At 35.7% G+C, this 23,552-nt stretch overlaps 2 protein-coding genes and 1 pseudogene across 2 annotated transcripts; 2 read left to right on the forward strand and 1 right to left on the reverse strand.

The window, feature by feature from the left end:
* The first annotated feature begins 1,157 nt into the window (after nt 1-1,157).
* LOC134247254 (uncharacterized) lies at nt 1,158-6,097 on the forward strand. Its single transcript, XM_062729618.1, has 7 exons — nt 1,158-1,492; nt 2,346-2,514; nt 2,790-2,865; nt 4,231-4,320; nt 4,680-4,733; nt 5,422-5,493; nt 5,819-6,097. Exons 1-7 carry the CDS (start codon nt 1,335-1,337, stop codon nt 5,968-5,970), a joined length of 771 nt encoding a protein of 256 aa, XP_062585602.1. The 5' UTR covers nt 1,158-1,334; the 3' UTR covers nt 5,971-6,097.
* Nucleotides 6,098-7,343: 1,246 nt separating this feature from the next.
* Nucleotides 7,344-14,385, reverse strand: LOC134247255 (putative nuclease HARBI1). The gene is made up of 4 exons (XM_062729619.1): nt 14,169-14,385; nt 9,021-9,358; nt 7,855-8,112; nt 7,344-7,621 (listed from the first exon to the last, which is right to left on the reverse strand). The coding sequence occupies exons 1-4, from the start codon at nt 14,373-14,375 to the stop codon at nt 7,405-7,407; spliced, it is 1,020 nt and encodes a 339-aa protein (XP_062585603.1). The 5' UTR covers nt 14,376-14,385; the 3' UTR covers nt 7,344-7,404.
* A 2,973-nt stretch (nt 14,386-17,358) lies between these two features.
* Nucleotides 17,359-21,365, forward strand: LOC134247257 (uncharacterized; annotated as a pseudogene).
* The last annotated feature ends 2,187 nt before the right edge of the window (nt 21,366-23,552 follow it).

Here is a 23,552-nt window from a genome sequence, read left to right on the forward strand (position 1 = left end):
GTAATCTAACAACCAAGCTATATGATAAACGTGATGACTTTAACTTTTCTATCGTCAACTTCCCTCACTTATGCAGCAATATACCTTCATCACCTGCATACGGAGTATATATATCTCAGTTGATTCGATACGCAAGAGCATGCTCTACGTATTAACAATTTCTTAAACGAGGTAAATTATTGACAAGCAAGTTGATGAAACAAGAATATCAGCAGTCTCGTTTAAAGTCATCATTTCGTAAGTTCTATGGTCGATACAATGACCTTGTCAGCAAATACAATTTATCATTGAGTCAAATGCTGATTGACGTTTTTCATACCAATTGTTAGTCCATTATTTATACATGAATTGACGACGGATTTTTTCCGTTATTTCCTGATCATGACAACGAGCTCACGGCGGGTGTGACCGGTCGGCAGGGGATGCTCACTCCTCCATGGCACCTGATCCCCCTCCGATGTTTCGGAGGTTCGTGTTTGCTCTGCCCTGATTTTGTATATTGTTTAATGGACTTTGAGATTGAATACTGTTCATTATCTCCATATCCTTCTTTGACTAGATCGAAGTCAAGAATGGCTTAGGCCTATTGGTACAAAAGCTTGTAAGTGATAGGAATCACGAGGCATCTGCAGGCCTCTTAAATTGCATAATTATACAACTCTTCTCACCAAAATATGCATACAATGTGATTCCAGATGATAAAGTTTGAGAATTTTTTTGCTAATAGAATGACCGTTCTACCCTAAAAGACAGCAAATCTATACGCGGTCACGAAATAAAGAGCTACATGTCTTGAATATTAGAGACTTTTTATACCATATTTTGGGTTGTCCACAGCAAAACATGGACACTGCCATTATATTCATATGGGAGACGGGGTATCATTTAGTGAGCTAATTGCTCACAGTACCTCTAGTTAATTTGGCATAAGGTTTTGGAAAAAAAATAGACTTTTAACATTTGAACATAAGTGTGTTGTTCCTTGAGTATTTATTGATTGATTGTATATTGTTAAACGCCAGCAATGAGTTTTACTAAAGGTCGTAAATTTTGCCGTAGACGTAGACGTAAACGTAGACTTTACGACTGAATTTACGTGTGCGTAGATAGCGTATTACTAAAGGTCGTATCTGCGCCCGTAACGTAGCCCTACACGTAAAGATTCTCGTAACTTACGACAGGAACTCTTCAGAAGGAAAGGCAAATAAACTATCCTAGTAACGAAAGCTGCGCATGCGTATTAGCTACTTTCAATATATTGCGAGTCGTCTGCAAATCATTTTGGTGATATTTGTATAAAAAGAAACAACCAAAACAAAGTAACGTTAGGCCTAATGGATAAAATTAAAATACGAAAACCTAACTGGAGTGAGATTGAGCTGGAGGTGCTAATAGAGGCTTACTGTAGAAATTTTAAGGTTATTCGGGGCAAATTCTCGCCTTCTATAACATCGGATACAAAGAAAAGGGCTTGGGAAGAGATAACAGAAAGGTTAGTTTTTATTTTTATTTATTCATTCAGGTCCGGGACTCCAATCCAATATTTATTTTTTACATTTATCTGATTCCGTACGTTAAATTTGCAACCATAAAGAAATAAATCTATAGGCCTAAACGTCATGATGAAGTTCTTAAATTGCTTGAAAAATATTCAAAGGACACTTTTGTGATTTAAGAATTAGATATGTCTATATCTATCATAGGCGTCGGAACCGGGGGGGGGGGGCTAGGGGGGCCAGCCCCCCCCCCCCCACTTTTTTTCCAAATATATACTTAGCATTGACTTAGCCCCCCACTTTTTTCCAAATGTATACTTGTATAGAACATTGCTTCGTAGGTTTAGACGCCAATGTCTATTATGTGTGCATTAGACCTAATACTTATAACCACGTAAAAATGTATTCATTAACTGAGCAAGTCGTCTCCGGAGAATGTAACTTATACGCGAATCGGTGTTCTAAATCTTATCAATATTAATCATGTTAATATCGATACATGTTATGGATGTAAGCGAATAAGATATTTATTAATTTATATAAAGATATCTTTAACATTTTATAGTATTATATTTTTTCTCAATACGAGTTAATGTACTGTGATTTTCCGCCACAATTTGGCCTATTAGATATAGATCCGCATATTCGTTTCAAATACAAAGCGAAAGTAGAAAAAAATAATGACGATACTCGATAGACGGTAGTGAATCGAAGATGAACTCATGAAGATAATTCCATGTGTACATGTATGATATCTTTTGTACCCATTTAGCAGTGTTTATTATATTATCATAATAATGATGAGCAATAGTAAAATGTTTTTACATATATTTTTATAATAAAAAACAGAGTGAATGCTGTAGCAGTATCATGCAACAGATCACTAGATGAAACAAAAAAGAAAATACAGGATAGTTTGTCCAGTGTGAAAAAGAAGGAGGCTTTCCGGAAGAGAGAAGCATCAAAAACAGGTGGTGGACCCTGTACAGAAATAATTTTTAAGCCATGGGAGGTGTCTGTGAGTATTTGGTAGTGGGTTAAAAGTTACTTAAACATTTTAAAGTTAAAGTAAAGTGAGTAAATAAAAATTATATTTAATCATACATACACAAGGTGATAAAGCGATTGAGAGGTTCTGAGAAAGTATATTTGAATTCTTTTTTCTAGTGATGTTTTTTTTTATTATATCAAAAAAGTAATATTGTAGTCACTTCATTATTATCATGATTATTTATATGTTTTGTATGCAAACAAATTAAAGCTTACATATTTATATGTACTTTGAATCTTTAGCTTCTTGGTACTATTCCAACAGAGATGATACATGGATTAGAAGGGGCAGTGGATACTAAATCAGATGCAGATCAAGGTAATCCCACATAAAGTACTTTAGTATACACACATGTACAAATGGAAATCACTGTAGGATTTGATATTTTAAGATTTTAAAGGTAAGGCCACACCAATTTAATTTTTTGTTTGTTTCATTTGATAAAGAAAGTACGAGCGGGCTAGCGGTTAAATAATAATCTTATTACTTTTTTGTAGGCAAGATTTTTAGGTGGGGCATGAAAAAATTTGAGCGGACAATTGTATTTTTTCTGATTTGCAGAGTAAGTAGATTAAAAGTACGATAAATAGAGCGGAAATATACAAAAAACAGCACAGAATTCCCATGGTGCGGGGATTTTAAATGAATATTATTTGTATAATTTTGTTTAATACAAGCATGCGGGTCCGATAAACATTTTTTTTTATTGGTGTGGCCTAATGACTGAATCTTAGCTGCAGAACTGTAGCTCTCAATCTGCTTGAGAAAATTTGGACACATAAAGTAGAGAGCTACAGATCCAAGGCAAGCGTTATAAAAACCTTCCATTTTATACGCTGATGATTATTTGTCGCTACTGTAGGCTTTTATTTCGTGTAGTTTAATCTTTCTCTGACTATTAGATTGGTATCCTATAATTAATCATATATTTAACTATTACCCTTGATACTTTATATTAGGGATGGGTATCGCCAAAAATTTCTTATCGCGATATATCACGATTTTTCCCCACAATATCACGATAATATCATGATATTTTTAAAAGCAGATTTTACAATGATTTTATATGAAAAGTCATTATTTTTCTAAACAATTTGCTTGAAAAACAAAATTTTATTTTCTTGAAATATTTATGTATATAAAATCAACTCTGTTTGGGCGGTAAGCTGCCGTTCTTTTCACGTTTTACAACATTTTTATACTTTCTGTAATTGTAATTTGAAAAGATTAAACAAATAAATGAATAATTTCTGGACTTTCTAATATGTTCTTAAATACCGATATTTAGGTCTCCGTATCACGATACGTATCACGCAACAAAAAATCGCGATATACCGGTATACCGATAAAATCGCACATCCCTACTTTATATACTTTTTAGCGGTCTTAAACATATGCAAGCAAAATATCCGAAGTGAGCGACTAAGCTTCAGCGATAATCGAAGGATTTTACAATGCTTGGATCTGTAGCTCTATGCTTAATCTGTCCAAATTTTCTCAAGCAGGGAAATACACTTCTGCACCTACATGAATCTCAGACATTTACTTTTCATAAATTAAATGCATATACAAAGAACTTTATATGTATGATAAAATTGCTTTATGATTGGAAATCTAGCTGTAAAATTTTGTAAGCATGATACATGTACTGATTTATACTCTTTTTTTATATCTGATGAACAGGTCAAACAAAGGGGAAATTGGATTTGAATTGTGATTTGAATTGTCCAGGAGCAACTGGAGATTGCAGTGCAACATCTAACAATGTTTCAGGTCAAAGGAATATATATTAATACATTTTGTTTATGGTAATCTGGTTTAGTCATTGAGTTGATTTTATAATCAAAATTCACATTTTTTGAGCATCCTTCATGAAATTCCCCTTTCCGTCTATCATTATGATGGTCTGTTATTCCTTCATTGCTGTAGCTTACCTCAAACTTTTTAAGCAAATTAAATGTGGAGTGTAAATATATTTATTTCAACTAGTATGCACTTAGAAAATATTCATCATTTAAGAAAAAAATTAAAATTTAATTGGAATTATTCTTACATATGAAAGACATTTTCTTTTATTTTATTTACATACACTGTATGTGCTATCTAATATCATCAAGATTTTTAAATTTTAGAATGTGTGGTTGACATACATGTAACTTCTGAAGAGCCCTCAATTCCATGTACTGGTATGTATGCATCTATACTTGATATCTGACACTTTTCATTCATTATTCATAGCTCACCTGAGCAGAAAGCTCAAGTGAGCTTTTCTGATCACATTTAGTCGCTGCCAAAATCATCGAATATTTGTTGACGTTACCAAATCGAATAAGTCTAGAGTTGTTCCAAATTTGACCTCTGATGTACGGGATATTTTAGATGTTAGTGTAGCGAGTATGCGAGCATATCTAATATCTAATTTTAATTAGATTGGTGCCATAGTGGCCGGTCAAAGTTTTACATACAAACATATAGGGAATTTTTTTTCAATTCGTCTTTTTAAGAATAGCAAATGCATGAAGGATCTTATTTATATGGAAACATCCTCAGGTAACGTAGATTCAGTGTTGTTCAAATCATGACCCATTAATCCTTGACCTTCATGTTTGACCTAATTTTCAAAATTTTTCACCTTGATGATTAATTTTGGTGGTTTTAGCACCACCCCTCTGGCCCCAGGAGGGACGAAAACAGATAGCAATAGGTCACCAAACTTTACTCAGGTGTCCTAAAAATTTTAGCTTTAAATTTAAATGATGGAAATGCTTTTAAGCAATGTATTCTTTTGTCATTAGTGTTACTTGGATGTTTTCTTTTAAGATAAAAAATTTACCAAATGTCTTTTACATCTGTTTTCATAAATTTACATTTCAGCTTTGCCATCACAAACGTGCAAGAGTAAAAAGAGTCTGGAACCAGTAGGAAAAAAGAGGACTGGAGGATACGGTAACAGTTAAAAGAATTTCCATCATTAATAAAAACAAGACATCAAAATTCAACCTTGTGAAATTTCTATCTAGTTAAATTCATGACAAATGGTTTCTGAAGAAAAATTCAAGGTAGATTTAAAACATGCATGTGTAGAGAATGATACTCAAATGGTCAACTTTTAATAACCTCCAAGGAAATGACATTGTAAGCTAAGGAAATTGCAGTCTCAATTTATTGAGTTTCAACCGGTAAACTTTTTTAGTACTGACATCAATCTAATGGATTCATTGAAACGTTTTTCCACCAACTGAACTTTTTTTCAACATGCCCTTTTTTGCAGATAATGGGATGAAAGAACTTGTTGAATTGAAAAAGAGAAGGTTGGATGTTGAGGAAAGGAAGGCTCAGGCACTGGAGAGAATTGTAACAATATTAGAGGGATGGCAGAATTTAGACTCTGGACTGTCAGTTCCTCCAGTTATTGAATTTTAGCTTAAAATGAACTTCATTTGATTACACTCTGTATATTTTGTCTGAATAGATAAATACTTCTCTGTAAAAAATGCTTAAAAATTTAATATATGGTTACACTGTATTTCTCTTCTAGGGTAACAGATAGTAATATATAAAATTATAAGATTATATATAGTATTCATATTAGGGATGTCAACGAGTACCCGGTTAACCGGGTACTCGATCGAACGTCCGAGTATCGAATACTAAAATCGGTACTCGGTTACTCGGATGTATATTTTTAAATATTTCTGAGCTTATATATTTATTAATGCATTAAAACATCGATTTTAAAACGTAAAATGTTCTTTGCACTTGTACATACAGTAATTAGGGTTTCCTAAATGACCGTTATCGCCCGTGGCAGTGTTTATACAGTAATTACCGTGACCAAACACCTGATGTGCCTACCTGGCTTTTCTCACCTTCGACTGTCTTCTACCCTTATGTTTAGTTTGCTTTAATTATTTGTTTTCATTGAACATCGTTTAAGGTCCATTGTATTTAAATAAATTAAATAATTTTGTCAATTCTCCAAGAAGCCGTAAATTCTCGGGGAAAGAGACAGACGATATTGCACGTGCGATTGTTGATATGCGTTTGATTACATGCCAATTAATGCAAATGGTTGAAAGCAAATGCTTTAAAAATGTTATGTCCATCGTTGCTCCAAACTAAAACATACTGTATCGTAATTCTATGAAATCTCGGATCAAAAAGTGTACGAAGATCGTATAAATCCTCTCTGTTTAGGATTACTTGATCAAGTTTATACCGTACATGTAGCTCTGACAACTTATCACTTGAACGTCAAAGGCATCAAAGACTTACATATACAATTACGGAACAGAACTGATTATTTTGAAACAAAAACACTGTGAACAATTTATGATTTTATTTCTCGTATTTATCTGATAAATAAATTGAACTTAAAAAGAATTTCGTCGCGTACAAAGTGGTCATAATTATTATAACGCATTTGCAGGTAACCTCCCATCGGTTTTATTTCTACAAGAGTTTACCATGTTTTACAGTTATCAATTAACTTGTTCCTATTCATTTACACTTTACCGAGTACCCGGGTACTCGATCGGAAAAACGTCCGAGTAACCGAGTAATAAAAATTGACCGATTTGACATCCCTAATTCATATATTATTTATTGTTACTACAATTTATTAAAAAATAAATTACGAAATCAAAATACAACAGGTTCTTCATTATTTCAGCTTGTCCTCCTATCTACAAAATAAAAATATATTTAATTAAATATTGCGTATGAAATGAAAGTTACTTAAATTGAAAAAAAGTCTATGGCAAATGAATTTTCCTCTAATAGGTATGAATTTAAACTAATTACAGTTTTCGCAAATACCTATGACATCATAGGAGGGTGAAATTACCTTAAATTTACTTAAAATCTTGATGCAATGTGTTGTCTCAGGTCTCTGGCTGACCGCGGAGGTGCTCCTCTATGAACATACATGTGTTGTTGTAAAACAACACGACCACCTTGTTGGAGGGGGATTCTCTCTTCAATTGCCTTGTTGTGGAGCCGGCAACATGTCTCGATGATAATTGCACATTTGGTTGGTTTGAAAGGCAAACATCCTCCACTTTTGTGAAGACATCTGCAAAATTTGCATGATTTGATTAATCAAATCCTCAGTGTCCTAATTATGAAGGCTGATTTATGATATCAGTATGTTTTACATGTATATACATGTATTGTTCAATGTTCATAATGTTCAGTAGATGATGACCATGAGCACTCATGTAAACTTATGATACCTGTACAACTTTTTTTGTTACAAATCATACTTAATAGAAAATAATTATGATGTTTTGAAATCATATCACATGCCTGAATCTGGATTTGAGCACGCCAAATGCCCTTTCTACAACATTTCTGGTCTGGCAGTGAGCACGATTATATCTTTCCTCCGTTGGAGTGGAATGGTTATTGAAGGGTGTCATAAGAAAATCTTTCAACGGATAACCAGAGTCACCCAGCAGCCAACCACCCTCTGGCAAATTAGCCATGATGTCCGGAATGGTGGAGTTTGACATGATGTATGCATCATGCGCACTGCCTGGGAATCGGCAATTGATGTTGAGAAATCTAAAATAAAAGTATAATCATTATGACATTGTGTGATCGTAAAGAAAATTCAGCAAGAAGAGAAACAAAATGTTCTCCATTTTAAAGGTACTTAGACACAGATTTGAAGTTAATATTTTCTCATTTTTTCTGTATAATATCACGAATTATATATTTTGATAGCATTTCACACAAAAATTGATTAAAAATCTTATTTCGATTAAAAGTTATTAAAACTTAAAATTTTTTGGCGGGTTTGATTGACACATCTTTGCACTTTCACAAATTTTAACTTTATTCTTAATCCTTAGGAAAAGTGGTAATTTTGATGTGTTTTAATGAGAAATATTAAAACTTTTATCAATAAAAATATTTTTTTCAGAGTAGAAATGTTAGAAAGCAAAACACCTTCACAAGTATCGTCATTCCGAACTAAGAGATGCGTGCAGAGTTTAGCAAATCGATCACACTCGTGTTATGTACACAGTTTTTGTAAACAGGGCTCGAGTTCTGTTATTGTTTATATTTAGAATTCACTGGGTGCGTTCAATCGTCACAGTCTGCTTACCACAACTGCACGGACTGACAATATATTGTGGGTTTCTTTTGCTTTCGAACGTGTCTACTCTGAATTTTCTGGATTAAAGTATTAATGTTTTTCATTTATACAAAACGAGATTGCCACTTTTCCTAAGGATTAAGAATAAAATTAAATTTGTGAGAGTGCAACGATGTGTCAATCAAACCCGCCGAAAAATTTGAAATTTCAATATCTTTTAAACGAAATAAGATTTTTATTAAAATATATAAGTCGTAATGTTATAAAGAAAATAATAACTTCAAATCTGTGTCCAAGTACCTTTAAAGTATGTTATAACTTTTGTAAGTGGACTGCATTGTACAAATTTGCAAAAAATATTTGAGCAGACCTCATCTCTGCGTCCACAACCCCTTGGATATTAAGGGCATGAAAGTTTTTTCTCGATACATATATGTGTTCATCCTCGGTACTCATCCCTTTGATGGGGATAAGGGTCCCGTCAATGGCCCCTACCACGTTGGGGAAACGGGCGATGCTGTGGAATTCGTCTTTTATTTTCCTTAAAGAGTGCACTGAAGATGGGAATTTAATGTTCTGCAAGTGCTCACAAAGGGCTTGGCACACCCTTGGTAAACATACTGAAACGGACGATTTGGAAACTCCGTGAACATCTCCAACTTCCGAAAAGAAATCAGCTTTTGCAATGTAACGCAACGTACATAGGACCTGAAAAGGAACAATGAGAATATTTTTTTTTTTTAAATTACAGGTCACACTTTTCATCATATACGAAGTTAAAAGCTTCTGTTTTTATGGAGGATAGTTAGACAGGGGTGTAGCTGCCTATACGCCAGCACGCCATGGCGTGCACATCTTTTAGTCCCAAAAAAAATTATTGTGCATTTTTATAAAATTTATTATTAAAAAAAATGATTATATCGTCATATAAAAATTTAGATTCCTAAAAGATTCCGTGTAAACTCACTATGCCTGCAGGCCTAACGTTATATATGTAATACCTATAGTTAATCCGGATTTACAAACTCTTTTCATAAAAATTCCAATTTAAATGCGCGTAACTGTATTTCCGATAATGAAATGACTGGCATGGTACGTATTATACAAACTAATCAATTATGTCAAAAACACCCGAAACGAAACCCAAATCAAAGCAGTCGAATCAAACTATAGACCGGTTTTTCAGTAAGGTTACGAAACCGGTTTCAACACCAGACAAATCTGAGCAAAATACATGTACATGTATCCCCGATAATGATTCAGGGGCATCAACCCCTTCGAAGGAATCACCTCCATCATGTTCATCTTCGACGATTTCTGCAAGCCTCCCACCCTACCCAGATATTGCCACGTTAGACGACTACGAACTGCTTGTGAAGAAAACAAAAATAAAGATTTTGACATGTAAATGGGAAAATCCCCACACTTTCGACTTTCCTGCAAGGTAAATATTAAACCAATAATGAAAAAGATCTCTTGACAGTTGTAGGGAAATAAAAAGGAAATTAAAGATTGTTGACATTATAGTACATGTAATCTGAATATCTTCGTCATTCATTTTTATGACATTTCTAAAATAAGCATCTACGTTATAGTACTAAGAAATCCAATGCCAATGTGATTTTTTGTTATTGCTTCCATAGGGACTTTGGAAATCGTCGACGCCGTTTATCTGCTAAATGGCTTCTAGATCACCCTTGGTTACGATACAGCATTCAAGATGATGCCCTGTTCTGTGGTCCATGTGTTTTGTTTGGCCGAAAAGAATGCAAAGAAAAACTTTTCATAAATAAAGTTACAGATTGGTCAAACTTACCTGGTTTCATCAAACGTCACCTTAGGGAAAATTCACCACATTACACATACCAAACAATGGCCGAGGAATTCATACGAATTTACTCTAAAGATGGCGATGAAGAGCCCATCTTGTATAAATTATCCACATTTAGAAAGGCCCAAGTTTCAAAAAATCGTCATATTTTGAAGAAAATTATGGAAGTACTTCTGCTTTGTGGAAAGCAAAATATACCCATCCGTGGACACGTTCCGGAACGCAGTAATTTCATAGCAATATTGCATTCTATGGCGCAGGGTGATGAAATACTTGCTGAACATCTTTCAGGGAATCGCAAAACTCTCTACACATCCCCTGACATTCAAAATGAAATTATAAATTTGCTAGCAAACCAAATCCGAACTGCAATTGCAACAAGAGTAAATGTTTTGCGCTCATAGCTGATGAAACCACAGATACTGCGACTCGAGAACAGCTTTCTGTTTGCCTACGTTACTTGGTTCGGGATCAAGTGAGCAATGAAATATCTATTAAAGAGGATTTTCTTGACTTTGTTATGGCACGTAGCACAAAAGGTGATCATTTAGCCGAACTTTTGATTCAAACTCTTCAAGGGGCTGGTATAGATATTGCAAAAATGAGAGCTCAGGGGTATGATGGAGCAGCCAATATGTCTGGAAAGTACAGTGGGGTACAAGCAAGAATACGGCAGGTTGTTCCAGGTGCGCTATATGTACATTGCAAATCCCACTGTCTGAACTTAGCCGTTGTGCACAGTTGCAGTAACAAGTCAATTCGCAGCGTAATGACCACCGTTCAAGAAATTGCATTTTCTTTTGATTATTCATCAAAGAAGCTACAGGCTTTCTTTGATGAATTGGAAGCAGACGAGGCAACGAAAGAAAAAATGGAAAAGAGAACTAAGCTTCGGACTTTATGTGAGACAAGATGGACAAGTCGTGCGGATGCTTTGTTCACTTTCAAGACATCTCTTCCGGTAGTTGTACATGCGCTTGAGAGTTTGCACGACCAAGGTGATGATAAAGCAGGACAGCAGGTTAACGCAGTTACGAGATTTGATTTTATCATTGGTCTAGTTGTTGCCGAGCACGTCCTACAAAGCACTGTTCACCTTTCTCTTTTCTTACAGGGCGTCGAATGCGATCTACTTGAGGCAGTCAAGGAGTGTACAGTTGTTGTTGAGATGCTGAGGCAGGAAAGGGAAGATGATTCAGTTTGGGACGAGTTGTATCAGGTGGCATTAGATCTAGCTGCACCGCTACAAGTGGATGAAAGTATGCCAAGACGGTGTGGAAGACAGACAGGGAGAGCCAATCACCCAGCTGATACTCCCCGACAGTATTGGCGCATTTCAATGTATTATCCATTTGTGGATCACGTTATTATGGAACTCGATTCGCGACTACTTAAATCCGAGGATCGTTTCATGGCGCAACACCTTCTTCCCGTATATTTAGAAAATATTACCAATGAACATATTGCAGCCATATACAATGCCTTTCAGGACGATATCATATTGTCTTTGGAAGAGTTTAGGAGAGAAGTTGCCCGTTGGCGCACAAGATGGGGATTGACGGCGCAAGACGAGAAACCGCGCACACTTTGCAGTACATTAGATTCTATTAATTCAGCGCTATATCCAACAATAGAGTCCATTTTATTCATATTGCTAACCATGCCGGTAGCAAGCGCAACTGCAGAGAGTCCTTCAGCGTTTTGCGGCGACTGAAAACGTACGTCCGTTCCACTATGAGAAATGACAGATTGTCATCGCTTGGACTTCTCCATATTCACAGAGATTTTAAAATTGATATAGAAAAAGCAATGGAACAATTTGTTAATGCTAAATCCAGAAAAAAATGGATTTTGGAGAATTTTAGGTAGAGGCTAAACGATAAAACACGAAACATGACGCCGCACGTTTTGGGGAAATTAAATTTGCTGGATTGAAATTGTTTTGTTTTATTTTCATTATTTAAAAATTAGACAAAAAATAGAACTAAAAATACCTTTTTAAAGTAATCAAAAAATTCAGACAATGCACTTGATTTTATAAAAAAAAAAACATAAATATTTTTTAAATATTAATAGATCTATTATTTTTTGGTGTCATAAAGCAGAATATCGTGAAGTTGACTTCATCTCGTAGCATACGTTATATATTTAAAAATACCGTAAATTTTGTTCAGTCTAAACGTGAAAACCCAGGAGCTTCCGGGGGCTTCGCCCCCTGGGCCCCCACCAGGGCTTCGCCCTGGACCCACTGGGGGCCTCAAGGCGGCCCCCAGACCCCCTGCCTTTTTTGGCGTGCACATCATTTTTGTCTAGCTACGCCCCTGTTAGAACTCGGTTTATGTAACTTTTAAATTATGTTTTCATTCTTATGTAAATTATGAAATTGTGTTGATAAAATAAAGTTATATAACCATATTAAATTAAAAAAAAACTATTTAAAGCGTCTGTGTTAATTGAATTTTCAATTTTGTTGAATTAATTATTTTCCCGCTAAAACTCTATTACGAGCTCGAGTTTGGCGCAGAAGACTGGTGCACTGAAAAAAAAACTAGTAAATTTACTGGTCATACAACCACTGCCTTTTAAGTAGTTTTACTAGGTATTTACTAGGTATTGAGTATTGACTATTTTAAATACGAACTAAGAAGAAAGAATTTAGATATTTCAATTCAAGATTGGTTATATATTACCCGGTATTTGGGGAACACGAACACATGTACATGTATAACTAATGTATTGTGTTTTGATTTTTTGCAGGACTGTATGTACATGTAGGCATGAATTACATGTTTATCCTTTTATTTAATATGATATACAATTATAAACATCATATGGACGATGAATACTACATATATCTGTCATTGGCGTTAGAAGCAAATTAAAAGGAGGGGGGGGGCTAAGTGTAAGAAAAAAAATTAGCCCTAAAAAAACCATGAAAAAAGGAAATGTCCTTTGCCCGAACACGAAATTATCTTTTGTGTCGTGTGTGTGAGGGTGTGTGTGTGTGGGGGGGGGGGGGGTATATTACTTTAAGATAATATTCACAGTCGAGGTTTACATGTGAAAGAGAAAAAAATATGTACATTCGAGAGCCCCCCCCCCCAAAAAAAAAACAAACAAAAAACCAAGTAATATGATCTTAACTTCAATGTAGTTTAATTTTTGTGCTAGGGTTGTGAGCTTCCACTTTACCCTCCATCCGACCCCTATCAAAATGTTTGCCGTTTTCGTACATTTCGACTCCGTCAAAAAATAATAATTCAAAATACTGGAACCACTTAGTTTAGGTTGTCTGAGCATTTAACAAAATTAATGTAACCGAAAATTAAAAAAACAAACACTACATAGTACTTAACAAGATATGTGTACGTCACTACATGTATGTGTTGTGTATGAATAAATGCTATTTCTAAAAGAATTTTGTTTACCCCCCAAAACACACAACAAACAAACAGGGGTTTTATTTATACCTTAATTTTTAACACCATAAAGAACTGTTTTCTTTCTTCATGATTTCCTTTAAGTACATACTGTAGGGTAACAAAATTAAGATATTTACAAGTATAATTTTATTATCTGTCTACTTTTACCGGATTCTTATTTTCCTGACCTAACGGTTTATCGTTTAGAAACTCCCGTTGCCATAGGATGTGACACGGATACTTTCAGTTTCAATGTTTATATTACCTGCAGCTGAGTGGGGATGGCATGTGATCTTTCTGTATATGGCCGAAGTTGCTCATCTACCCCATCGATCAAATCGAAAATTATCCTTCGAGGGAAACGGTACCTAGAAATGAGCTCCGAGTCGTCGAAAGAATCCAATGGCTGGCTTCTATCTCGGAAAACACGCTGTTTGCGCAAAGAACGCTGCATAAATAATATAGTCGCCATTTTTATTTAGAAGTTGAAAACGCTAAGTGATTTCTTACGGCTGCTATGGAGCAGACGTAGATTTTCACGTAAATCTACGTCAAATCGTAAGATACGATCTTTAGTAAAACGCAAAATCGACGTAAGTTACGTCTACGTCTACGTTTACGCCTACGTTTTAACTTACGACCTTTAGTAAAACTGCCAGCAGGTCGGCAATTTTTCAGCCATGTTTCGGTGGACTCTCAGTTTAAATAATCGGTTTTTGAAGGATGTTGGTTTCTCTGGCGGCCCCCAGTGAGCTTACTCTTTTTCGAACTCCAGAGAAACGATCTTTTACGTGCCAAGGGGTTGTCATCCTTGACACGGGGCACAATTTTACTTGAGTGTTGACAATACCAAAATTCCGAAGAACTGAAACATTTAGCAAATAAATCTGGAATAGAAGATGTTAGGGGATAATACTAAGTTCTTATAAGTGCTAAAAAGCTGGAACAAAGTGTTCGATGAAATCGGACAAGAATTTCTTCAGTTATATTTGATGGTGTGCTGAGGAAGGTTGAAGTAGAAGTGCGTGTTGATAATGACAGGATTCAGGAGTGATTTTAGGTGGACGGGTGCTCAAAAGCTTCGGAACACGGTCAAATACGAGGGGGGAAAATTTGGAAACGCTTAAGTCGACGTTGTTCTATCTATTTCCAGAAAAAAACTAGAGGTACTATGAGCAGTGAGCTCACTAAATGATATCCCCCGCCTTCCATATGGTTATAATGGCAAAGTCCATGTTTTGCTGTGGCCGGGAAACCCAAAATATGTGTCGAATCAAAAAGCAAAATAGGAGGTGCACAATGGCGATATGTTATAAAGATTCTGTAAAAGTTTCATTAAATTTCACTCAGTGGTATAAGAGGAGTTGGGGATAAGAGATGGGTACCGCAAAGCGTAACAGACGGACAGACGGACATACCGATTACAGTATACTCTCCTACTTTTCAAGCGGGGGGCATAATGAATCTTTTCTAGTATTTTTTGTTTGTTCATAGTTATTGGACTAATCAATATACTATACATAAAAAACAAATTGTAATTTATTTTCTGCAAAACGAATCAGAATTAAGCAGTTTGAGTATTTTACGAAATTCGAGTGAATATGACGTCATTTTGAATCGCCATTTTGAGCTAATTAACACATTTCAAATTTAAACGACTAAATTTTTCGAATTAAAGTCAGTGTGATAATATTAAAGTTATATTGGAAATTCACATAGTTGTTTTACGTTCAGTAAGATATTTACAAATCCTTTCTCCTATGTAAACGACATTAAGAAATGATTTTTTAAAAAAACTGAATATCCGTCATTTTGAATCGCTATATTGATCTTAACTTACAGATGCACCATCATTCAGCTGTACAATAGTGAGATGTAGAGGAAAAAATACAAATCTGCAGTGTATGGATATTTGCAAATGTAAAATCCCGAACAAAGCAGAATATAGAACAATAGAAAACAAAATCAGAGAAAATTCGAATTAAATGTAGAAACGACTAAATTTTCTGAATTAAATTAATAATGTTAGTATTCTATTATCATTTTATACTTGTATTACACTCAGTGAGATATTCACACAGTATTTCTCCATTTTGAACGATATAAAGAGAAAATTAGAAAAATTTGATGTCCGCCATTTTGAATCGCCATTTTGACCTCTTTAACGCCATTTTCATGAAGGCCAGCATATTTTTTTCGGATTCAGCATACTCGAATTAGGTTAAAAACTATGCTGGACCAAATTATAATTATTTGCCGTTAGAAGTATTTTTTTCCCATAAATCGGACCAGACTATGTGGTACCTTGCCTTTAATATTAATAAAATGAGATCACCAAAGTTTCAATGTCATTAGTTAGGACCTTCCTTAATTCTGAAAAAAATCAATGATGTCATATACAAAATTACAAAAACGAGAAAAAGCAAACCCAAGGTTGTTCACTATAATTGTTCACAGAATAAGGGACTAAGTATCCCTTTATCACTTTACAGGTCCAAACTTTAGAGAATTTACCCAGCAGAGCCACTGTGAACGTCATATGACGGCGGTCCATTCCGGCTTCGTGAACAAGTGCGCCACTTCAGGAATGATATTGGGCCGTAAAGACCAGAAGCACGGTTGCGAGGGGAGGACCTTACAGAGGGTAAAAAAGGCCACCATAAGACTCACCTTAGAGGAAGAAAAAGAATTCGAAGCGTTCCAGCGTGGGAGGGGGAGGTACGTCATTCCATTTATGAAGGAGCTCTCCTTGGTCTTCAGCTACCAGCCATACAATCTAGGCCAGGCCAAGAGGAGGTCCTTATTCAAAACCGCACCGGGTGAGGAAGTCCAGGAAGCTGGCGAAGAGGTCCACCCCAGTGCCGCCACACGTACCTTCAAAGAGGTCCACTCCAGTGCCACCACCTGTGCCTTCGGAGATGTCCACCCCTGTACCACCACTCGTGTCTTCGGACATGTCCACCCCTATACCAACACTCGTGCCTTCGGAGATGTCCGCCCCAGTACCGCAACTCGTGTCTTCGGAGATAAACGTTGTGACAACATCCGCACAAAACACCATGACGCGACGATTCACGCCCATTCCGCCGATGGATGCAGTTGTACACGTAACATCACCACTCAAGAGCAGATCGACTCCTGGTAAACCCACGAGGGAGTCGTTAAAGCGACTCTTTGGCGATATCCTGAGTGATTCCTTAGAGGAAGATGATCTTCTGTCTCCTAATGTGTCCATTGCCGAACCAGCAGCAACTTCAACGCCTATTAGGACAGTTACAACCGCCACTGATAGGGAGTTTGACAAAAAGGACGCTTCCATCAAGACATCTCTTTCCAGGAGAAAGCAACCCTCATCCACAGTACCGCAGTAACGTGTTGGACTAGATGTTGGCGGGAAATTATTCGTAACGACAAGTGCCCCACTGAGGAATTACCCTGATTCGTTGTTTTCGAGGATGATGGAGGACCCCACCATATCACCTTCATACACTATTTGTGACCGAGGGGACCTGAATGTGTATTTTGTAGACCAGGACTCCACGTATTCCGATGTAATACTTCACTACCTGAGAGATGGGGCCAAAAACATTAACTGCCACCTGTCCAGTGACGCCAGAACATTATGTAAGATACAAATTGAGGCCGTTTTCTATAGATTAGAGACTCTAGCTGAGATTATTGAAAGTCAAATGTTTGTCATGATCTTGGGGCATAAGGAATTTTTAGAAGAATAAGTGTGATTTGTGCTATAGTGGAGTCAAGATATTACTTTTCAGTTTGAATGTATGTCATTGTTTAAATAATCATTCATATATAAGTAAAGTGTTTTGATGGTAGGAGAATTATTAATATTTTAAAGCCCACTAGGTTCAAGTTGATTTTGTATTATTTTGTTGATATGGGATGGATGTAACCAAAGATTTTTATATAATTACATGTAGCATTATATAAATGGTGCCTGTTTTGGAGGGTAACATTTGAAATTGACACCCCAAGGAAAACCATTGTCAACCGACGCGTCAGCGGAGGTTGACAATGGTTTTCCGAGGGGTGTCAATTTCAAATGTTACCCTCCAAAACAGGCACCATTTATTTTATTATACTGAATGTCTTATTGATTTAGGACGTCAGCAAAAAAAAAAAAAATAAACGTCGATCGTCTTTACGTTCATGTATAGAAAGCTTTCATACTCACCGGTTCACTGATCTCCTTACTGTTTGTTTGATACTCGAATTAGAGTCATTTGTCATATAAGTTTCGTTATTTCTGGCTCTCAAGCATGTTTCCTACACTCGCAAGCATGTATCGTCTGTCGTTTGTTGTTTTCAAGTAAGCTATATCGGACGCAAGCTTTTATTGACGTCAAGTAAATTCCGGTTCTTTCAAACGCGCAACTGACGTTTTGAGAATTCTACGGTGAACCGTTCGCGCATAACTTCCACGCATGTGGCATTACCGTTGTGTTACCTGTTGTCACGTGTGTTGCTAAGGCTCAGGGTAATCGAACGGATTGTTAACTGCGTCTAAACCAATCAGATTTTAGTATTTAACATGAAAGTATAATAATAGTCATTGTGATGAATATATAAATTTGAGATAAGTGTGATATGATTGATACATGTAACCATTTTCCATTAATGCTGCTTTTTGTCATTTTATGCATACATGTCATTGTACATTTTCAGTGCATTGTTGTTATATTGATTTATCCTTACTTATATATAGCTGCAAGTGAAGTTTTTAGTAGACCCAAGTCCAGTTGCATTTGGGACGAATGCTTTCTTCAGGAGGGGTTATGTTACGAAACAATGTAACGGGTTTATCTGATTCAGATCACAATATTTGTTACAGTTGGATTGAGAGGTGGGTGTAGCTTATCTCTTAGCTTAAAAATTTGATGTATCTTCTAATTTTCTCCATTTAATCCATTGGTTTATTTCTCATTTATGAGGTATAGGGTTAACTATTTATTAATCAAAAGAATTCGTGTTTTTATTGTAATATTTTCTAATATAAACATACTTTTAGTCCTTCTGACAACTTCTGTATCGTCAATTGTTTTTCTTGATAACTGCTTTGGGATCATATTCAATTTCTTTTATACATCAGAGTTAAAATACATTTATTTATCGTATTTTGAAAGAAGCAACCACGACAAAAGTCGCACTCGATTGACGAAGGAGGGAGGCCAACGGCAACGAATAGGAAAAGGAAATTCGCAGGGAAGGCCAGACTTCTGGGCGTAAAGAAAAGATGCCAGAAAGTAAAGAACTCACAGCCACCTCAAACAACCGGAACAAACAAGGAGGCAATGCCAGACCTTGAGTAGGTTGTTTCTTCAGTAGCGGAAAAAATGCTACCGGAAATCAACAAGAGGGTAGAGACGATTCTATCTCAACGGCTTGACACACCATCGTCTGAAGGTAGCAAAGTCTCTTCTAGTCCATCAACTGACAATGTGCAAAATTTATCTGATTCAGATCAAGTCATTTGTTTTGACACAATTTCTCCTTCATGTTCAATGCCTCAGAGCATAACCAGTGTAAATGATGACCTAGGTATGCATGTTACACAGTCAGTTAAACAAACCAGAAGTCTCTGTAGAGACTGTTGCTCTACTGGTTTGTACTTATAACAAAGGAAGAGAAAAGTAGCAGTTGGGACTTAAAACTTTACAAAAGCAATAAATGGAATAATGAGATCCTTGATTAAGTCTCTTTGTGGCAAGATTGCAATAAGACTACAACGTTAACAGTACTGTAGGAGTAGCTTTTAATAAATTTAACAGAATTTTCAATTTAAATCACTATGGCAACATCAATCATCAAAATCAAAAACACAAAACTGATTTTATGTATCTCAGTGTAGTCTACTTGCATGCCAAATTATATTATAATCAGACTCAAACTGGATTTGGAGTAGCATTTTGAAAGTACCGTATATACTCGCCTATAAATGTATTTTTTAAGCTTATGTTAGAAAGATAAACCTTCTAAAAGAACAGTCTTTTTATATCTCACCCATAAGTCAGACAGAGAGTTTTGGACCAAATTTGAACTCCAAAAAGCCAACTTATAGGCAACTATATATGGTATTTTACAGTAATTTCTATTCTCAGTAACCAAGGCAACACTGTTCATCGAAATCAAAATCTGACACTAGTATATAGAATTATGTATCTTAGTGTAGTCTGCTTGTGTGCCAAGTTATATTGAAATCAGACCAAAACTGTAGCAGGAGTAGCAATTTAAAAGTATATTACAGAAATCTCTATTTTTAGCAACTAGGCAACACATTCATCGAAATCAAAAACCGATACATAGAATTATGTATCTTATTGTAGTGTAGTCTACTTGTGTGCCAAGTTGTATTGAAATCAGACCAAAACTGTAGGAGGAGTAGCATTTTGAATGTATTTCCAAGAAATTTCTAGTTTTAGTAACCACGGTAACACCGTTCATCGAAATCAAAAACCGATATACAGAATTATGTATCTTAGTGTAGTCTACTTGTGTACCAAATTACCGTATATCAGGTTTTTTCCGCGTCATGTTTTTTCCGCGAATCAGAACCTAAATCAGTATATTAAATTTACGCGAATCAAATTTTCACTATTTCAAAGTCCCAGTGATTATATTATTAACAGTTGTTTAAGCTTATGAAGGAATGGGATGTAAAATGTAAAGTCATTAAGCTTCAGTTATTTCATATGGGTGAGAAATAGATCGACCGACCCTCACCTCGTCAATTTCAGAAGACCCGCTCAGCTGATTACACACCTGTGTTGCATACGAATTATCAAATCCACGGCTATTATTTTTTAAAATTTAAACAATCATTGGTCAGTTACTTTTCCAAACTGACTAGCAGCTCAGGTATAATTAGTTTAATAGCTTCTGGCAAGGAAAGTGACCCATATAATTAGCTAGCTTGTCAATTGGTAAACAAACAATAAGGGCTTGTACCTATTACCGGTATCTTGTGCTTGTCCTCTGATCCCGCTATATCTACCCTTTGCGATATAAGCATTAAGAAATAATTCTACTACAAAAGAAAACTTTGTATTAAATTTACGCTGTTTTATTTTCCGCGATTCAGAACCCGTCGCGAACAAAGCGGAAATTGGATACACGCGGAAAAATCCTGATATACGGTATATTGAAATCAGACCAAAACTGTAGGAGGAGTAGCATTTTGAAAAATTGTTTACAGATAGACAGACAGACGGAAGGACGACGGACGCATTAGTATCGCATAAGCTCTTCTGGTTTCTGACCGGAAGAGCTAAAAATCATGAAAGGGACGTTTGTAGAATTGCATACACTTTTAAATAAGCAATCAGATATTGAAGCACAGGAGAGTAGAGTTCTATTTACAAATGGTCAACTCACATTAAAACCTGTAAATACAATCAAAATTACAACACAAAAATTCTCAGGGCAGCTCAAAATTTTGTTATAAATACAGCAACAAAGGCTCTTGTCGCATGCAAAATTGTCAATATCAACACCAGTGTTTAAAGTTTCAAAACAAACATCCTGCAATTCATTGTCCTGATACACAAGCGGTACAGAGGACATCATCCTCCAGGGCTTTTCAAGCCCCTTCTCATTTTTTCATCAGTCAGGCAGCAAATACTTACTGGTTCCTTTCGTAAGAACAGGTTTAACACCAATTAACTTGAATAATATGTGTTCTTATCTGTCAATTTTTCCAAATCAAACCGTTGCTAATGAATTAAAGAACGGGTTTTAATTAGGTTTTTATCTACATTATGAAGGTCCAAGAGTGTCAACAAGCTGTAAAAATTTAGTTTCTGTGAACGATCACCCTAAAGAGCTAAAAGATAAATTTAACAAAGAAATTTCTTTGGGTCGAATAGCAGGTCCTTTTAATCATGAACCTTTGCCCAATTTAATGCTATCACCCATTGGAGTAGTGGCAAAAAAGGATGGGGATTGGCGTCTCATTCACCACATTTCATATCCTTCTAATTTTTTCCAAGATAAGCCCCTTTTCCCAGTGACCCTACCATGTCTAAAAACTCGTCAAAAGAAGTGAAATGGATGTGAAATCAGCTTTTAGATTTCTTCCGGTTCACCCTTCTGACCATCAATAACTTGGTTTCAAGTTTAATGATCAATATTATTACGATGTGTCTTCCAATGGGTTGTTCAATTAGTTGTACTTTATGGGGAAAAGTTTGCACATTTTATTCAGTGGGTAGTAGAAGTAAAAACTGGAGTTCATACACTGAACCATTACTTAAATGATTTCATATTTGCTATGGGCATGTTAGAAACATGTAACTTGTTGATGTTTTCATTCAAAAATACCTGCTCTGCTTTTGGCATCCCTCTTGCAGAAGAGAAAACATGGGCAAAAATCGGTACATACATTCCTGGGTAAAGAAATTGATACAGGTAAGATGATTATTCGAATTCCCGAAGAAAAAAAAATTCGATCCGGAGAAATCACTGCGTGATATGTTACAAAAAAAAAAACCAAACAAAAGTTACGCTGAGAGAATTACAATTGTTGGTAGGTTCTCTGAATTTTTGTGCGAAAGCTATTCCATCTGCTAGGGCCTTTAATAGAAGATTTTGTGATGCTATGTGTGGAATAAAATACCCAAGTCATTTCATTAGGGTAACAAAGGGAATGAAATCTGACCTTCTTGTGTGGTTAGATTTTATACACAGGTTTAATGGCAGTTTAAATTACATGACTGTTAATTGGTTGCCTAATGACCAACTTCATCTCTACACTGATAGTGCAGGCAATCAACATTTAGGATGCGGCGTTTACCTTCATGGGCAATGGGCATATTTTGGTTGGCCAGATAGCTGGAAGAATCCAGACATTATGTTAGACATAACATTTTTAGAGTTATTGTGCCAATTGTCCTTGCAATTTTCTTATTTAAGAATGAATTTCTCGACATGAAGGTAATGCTACACACTGACAATAAAGCGCTAGTTTCCATTTTAAACAAAAACTCATCAAGATCTGCTCGAGTTATGGAATTGGTTAGCCCATTGGTTTTATATTCCATAGTAAAAAATTTTGACTTTAAAACTTGTCATATAGATGGTTATAATAATGCTATAGCTGATTCTATTTCTCGCAAACAGTGGACCAGGTTTCGAGTTCTTGTCCCCAACTCCCCAACTCCGATCAAAATCCGACACCTATTCCAGAAGATTTTGCGAAAATTATCTAAACGCTTGACACTTAATTCAGTATCAGTAAATACAAGGCAAACATACTCAACTAGTCTAAAAAGCTTTTAGCAATTCAGAATTTTGTATGAACTTTGTACTGTTTGGCCCCCGCCTGTTCCAACATTTGTATGTTTATTGCTCATTTATCCCTGCAAGGTTTGGCTCATTCTACTATTTCATCCTATATATCAGGAATAAGTTTCAAATGCAAAATATTGGGTTTCTTGACAACACAAAAAACTTTCTTATTAGGAAGTTATTGGAAGGAATCAAAAGGTCAAACCATTCCAAAGATTGTAGACTTCCAATCACAAAACACATTCTTGAGAAACTTATAAAAGCAACAAATTTAGTGTGTTCGTCGAACTTCGAAACCATTCTTTTTTCAACGGCATTTTGGTAGCCGATCATGCTTTTTTTAGAA

Source organism: Saccostrea cucullata, unplaced genomic scaffold (genome assembly GCF_032062105.1).
Source record: "Saccostrea cucullata isolate Sc308-1 unplaced genomic scaffold, CSIRO_AGI_Scuc_v1 ctg9998, whole genome shotgun sequence".
Taxonomy (NCBI): domain Eukaryota; kingdom Metazoa; phylum Mollusca; class Bivalvia; order Ostreida; family Ostreidae; genus Saccostrea; species Saccostrea cuccullata.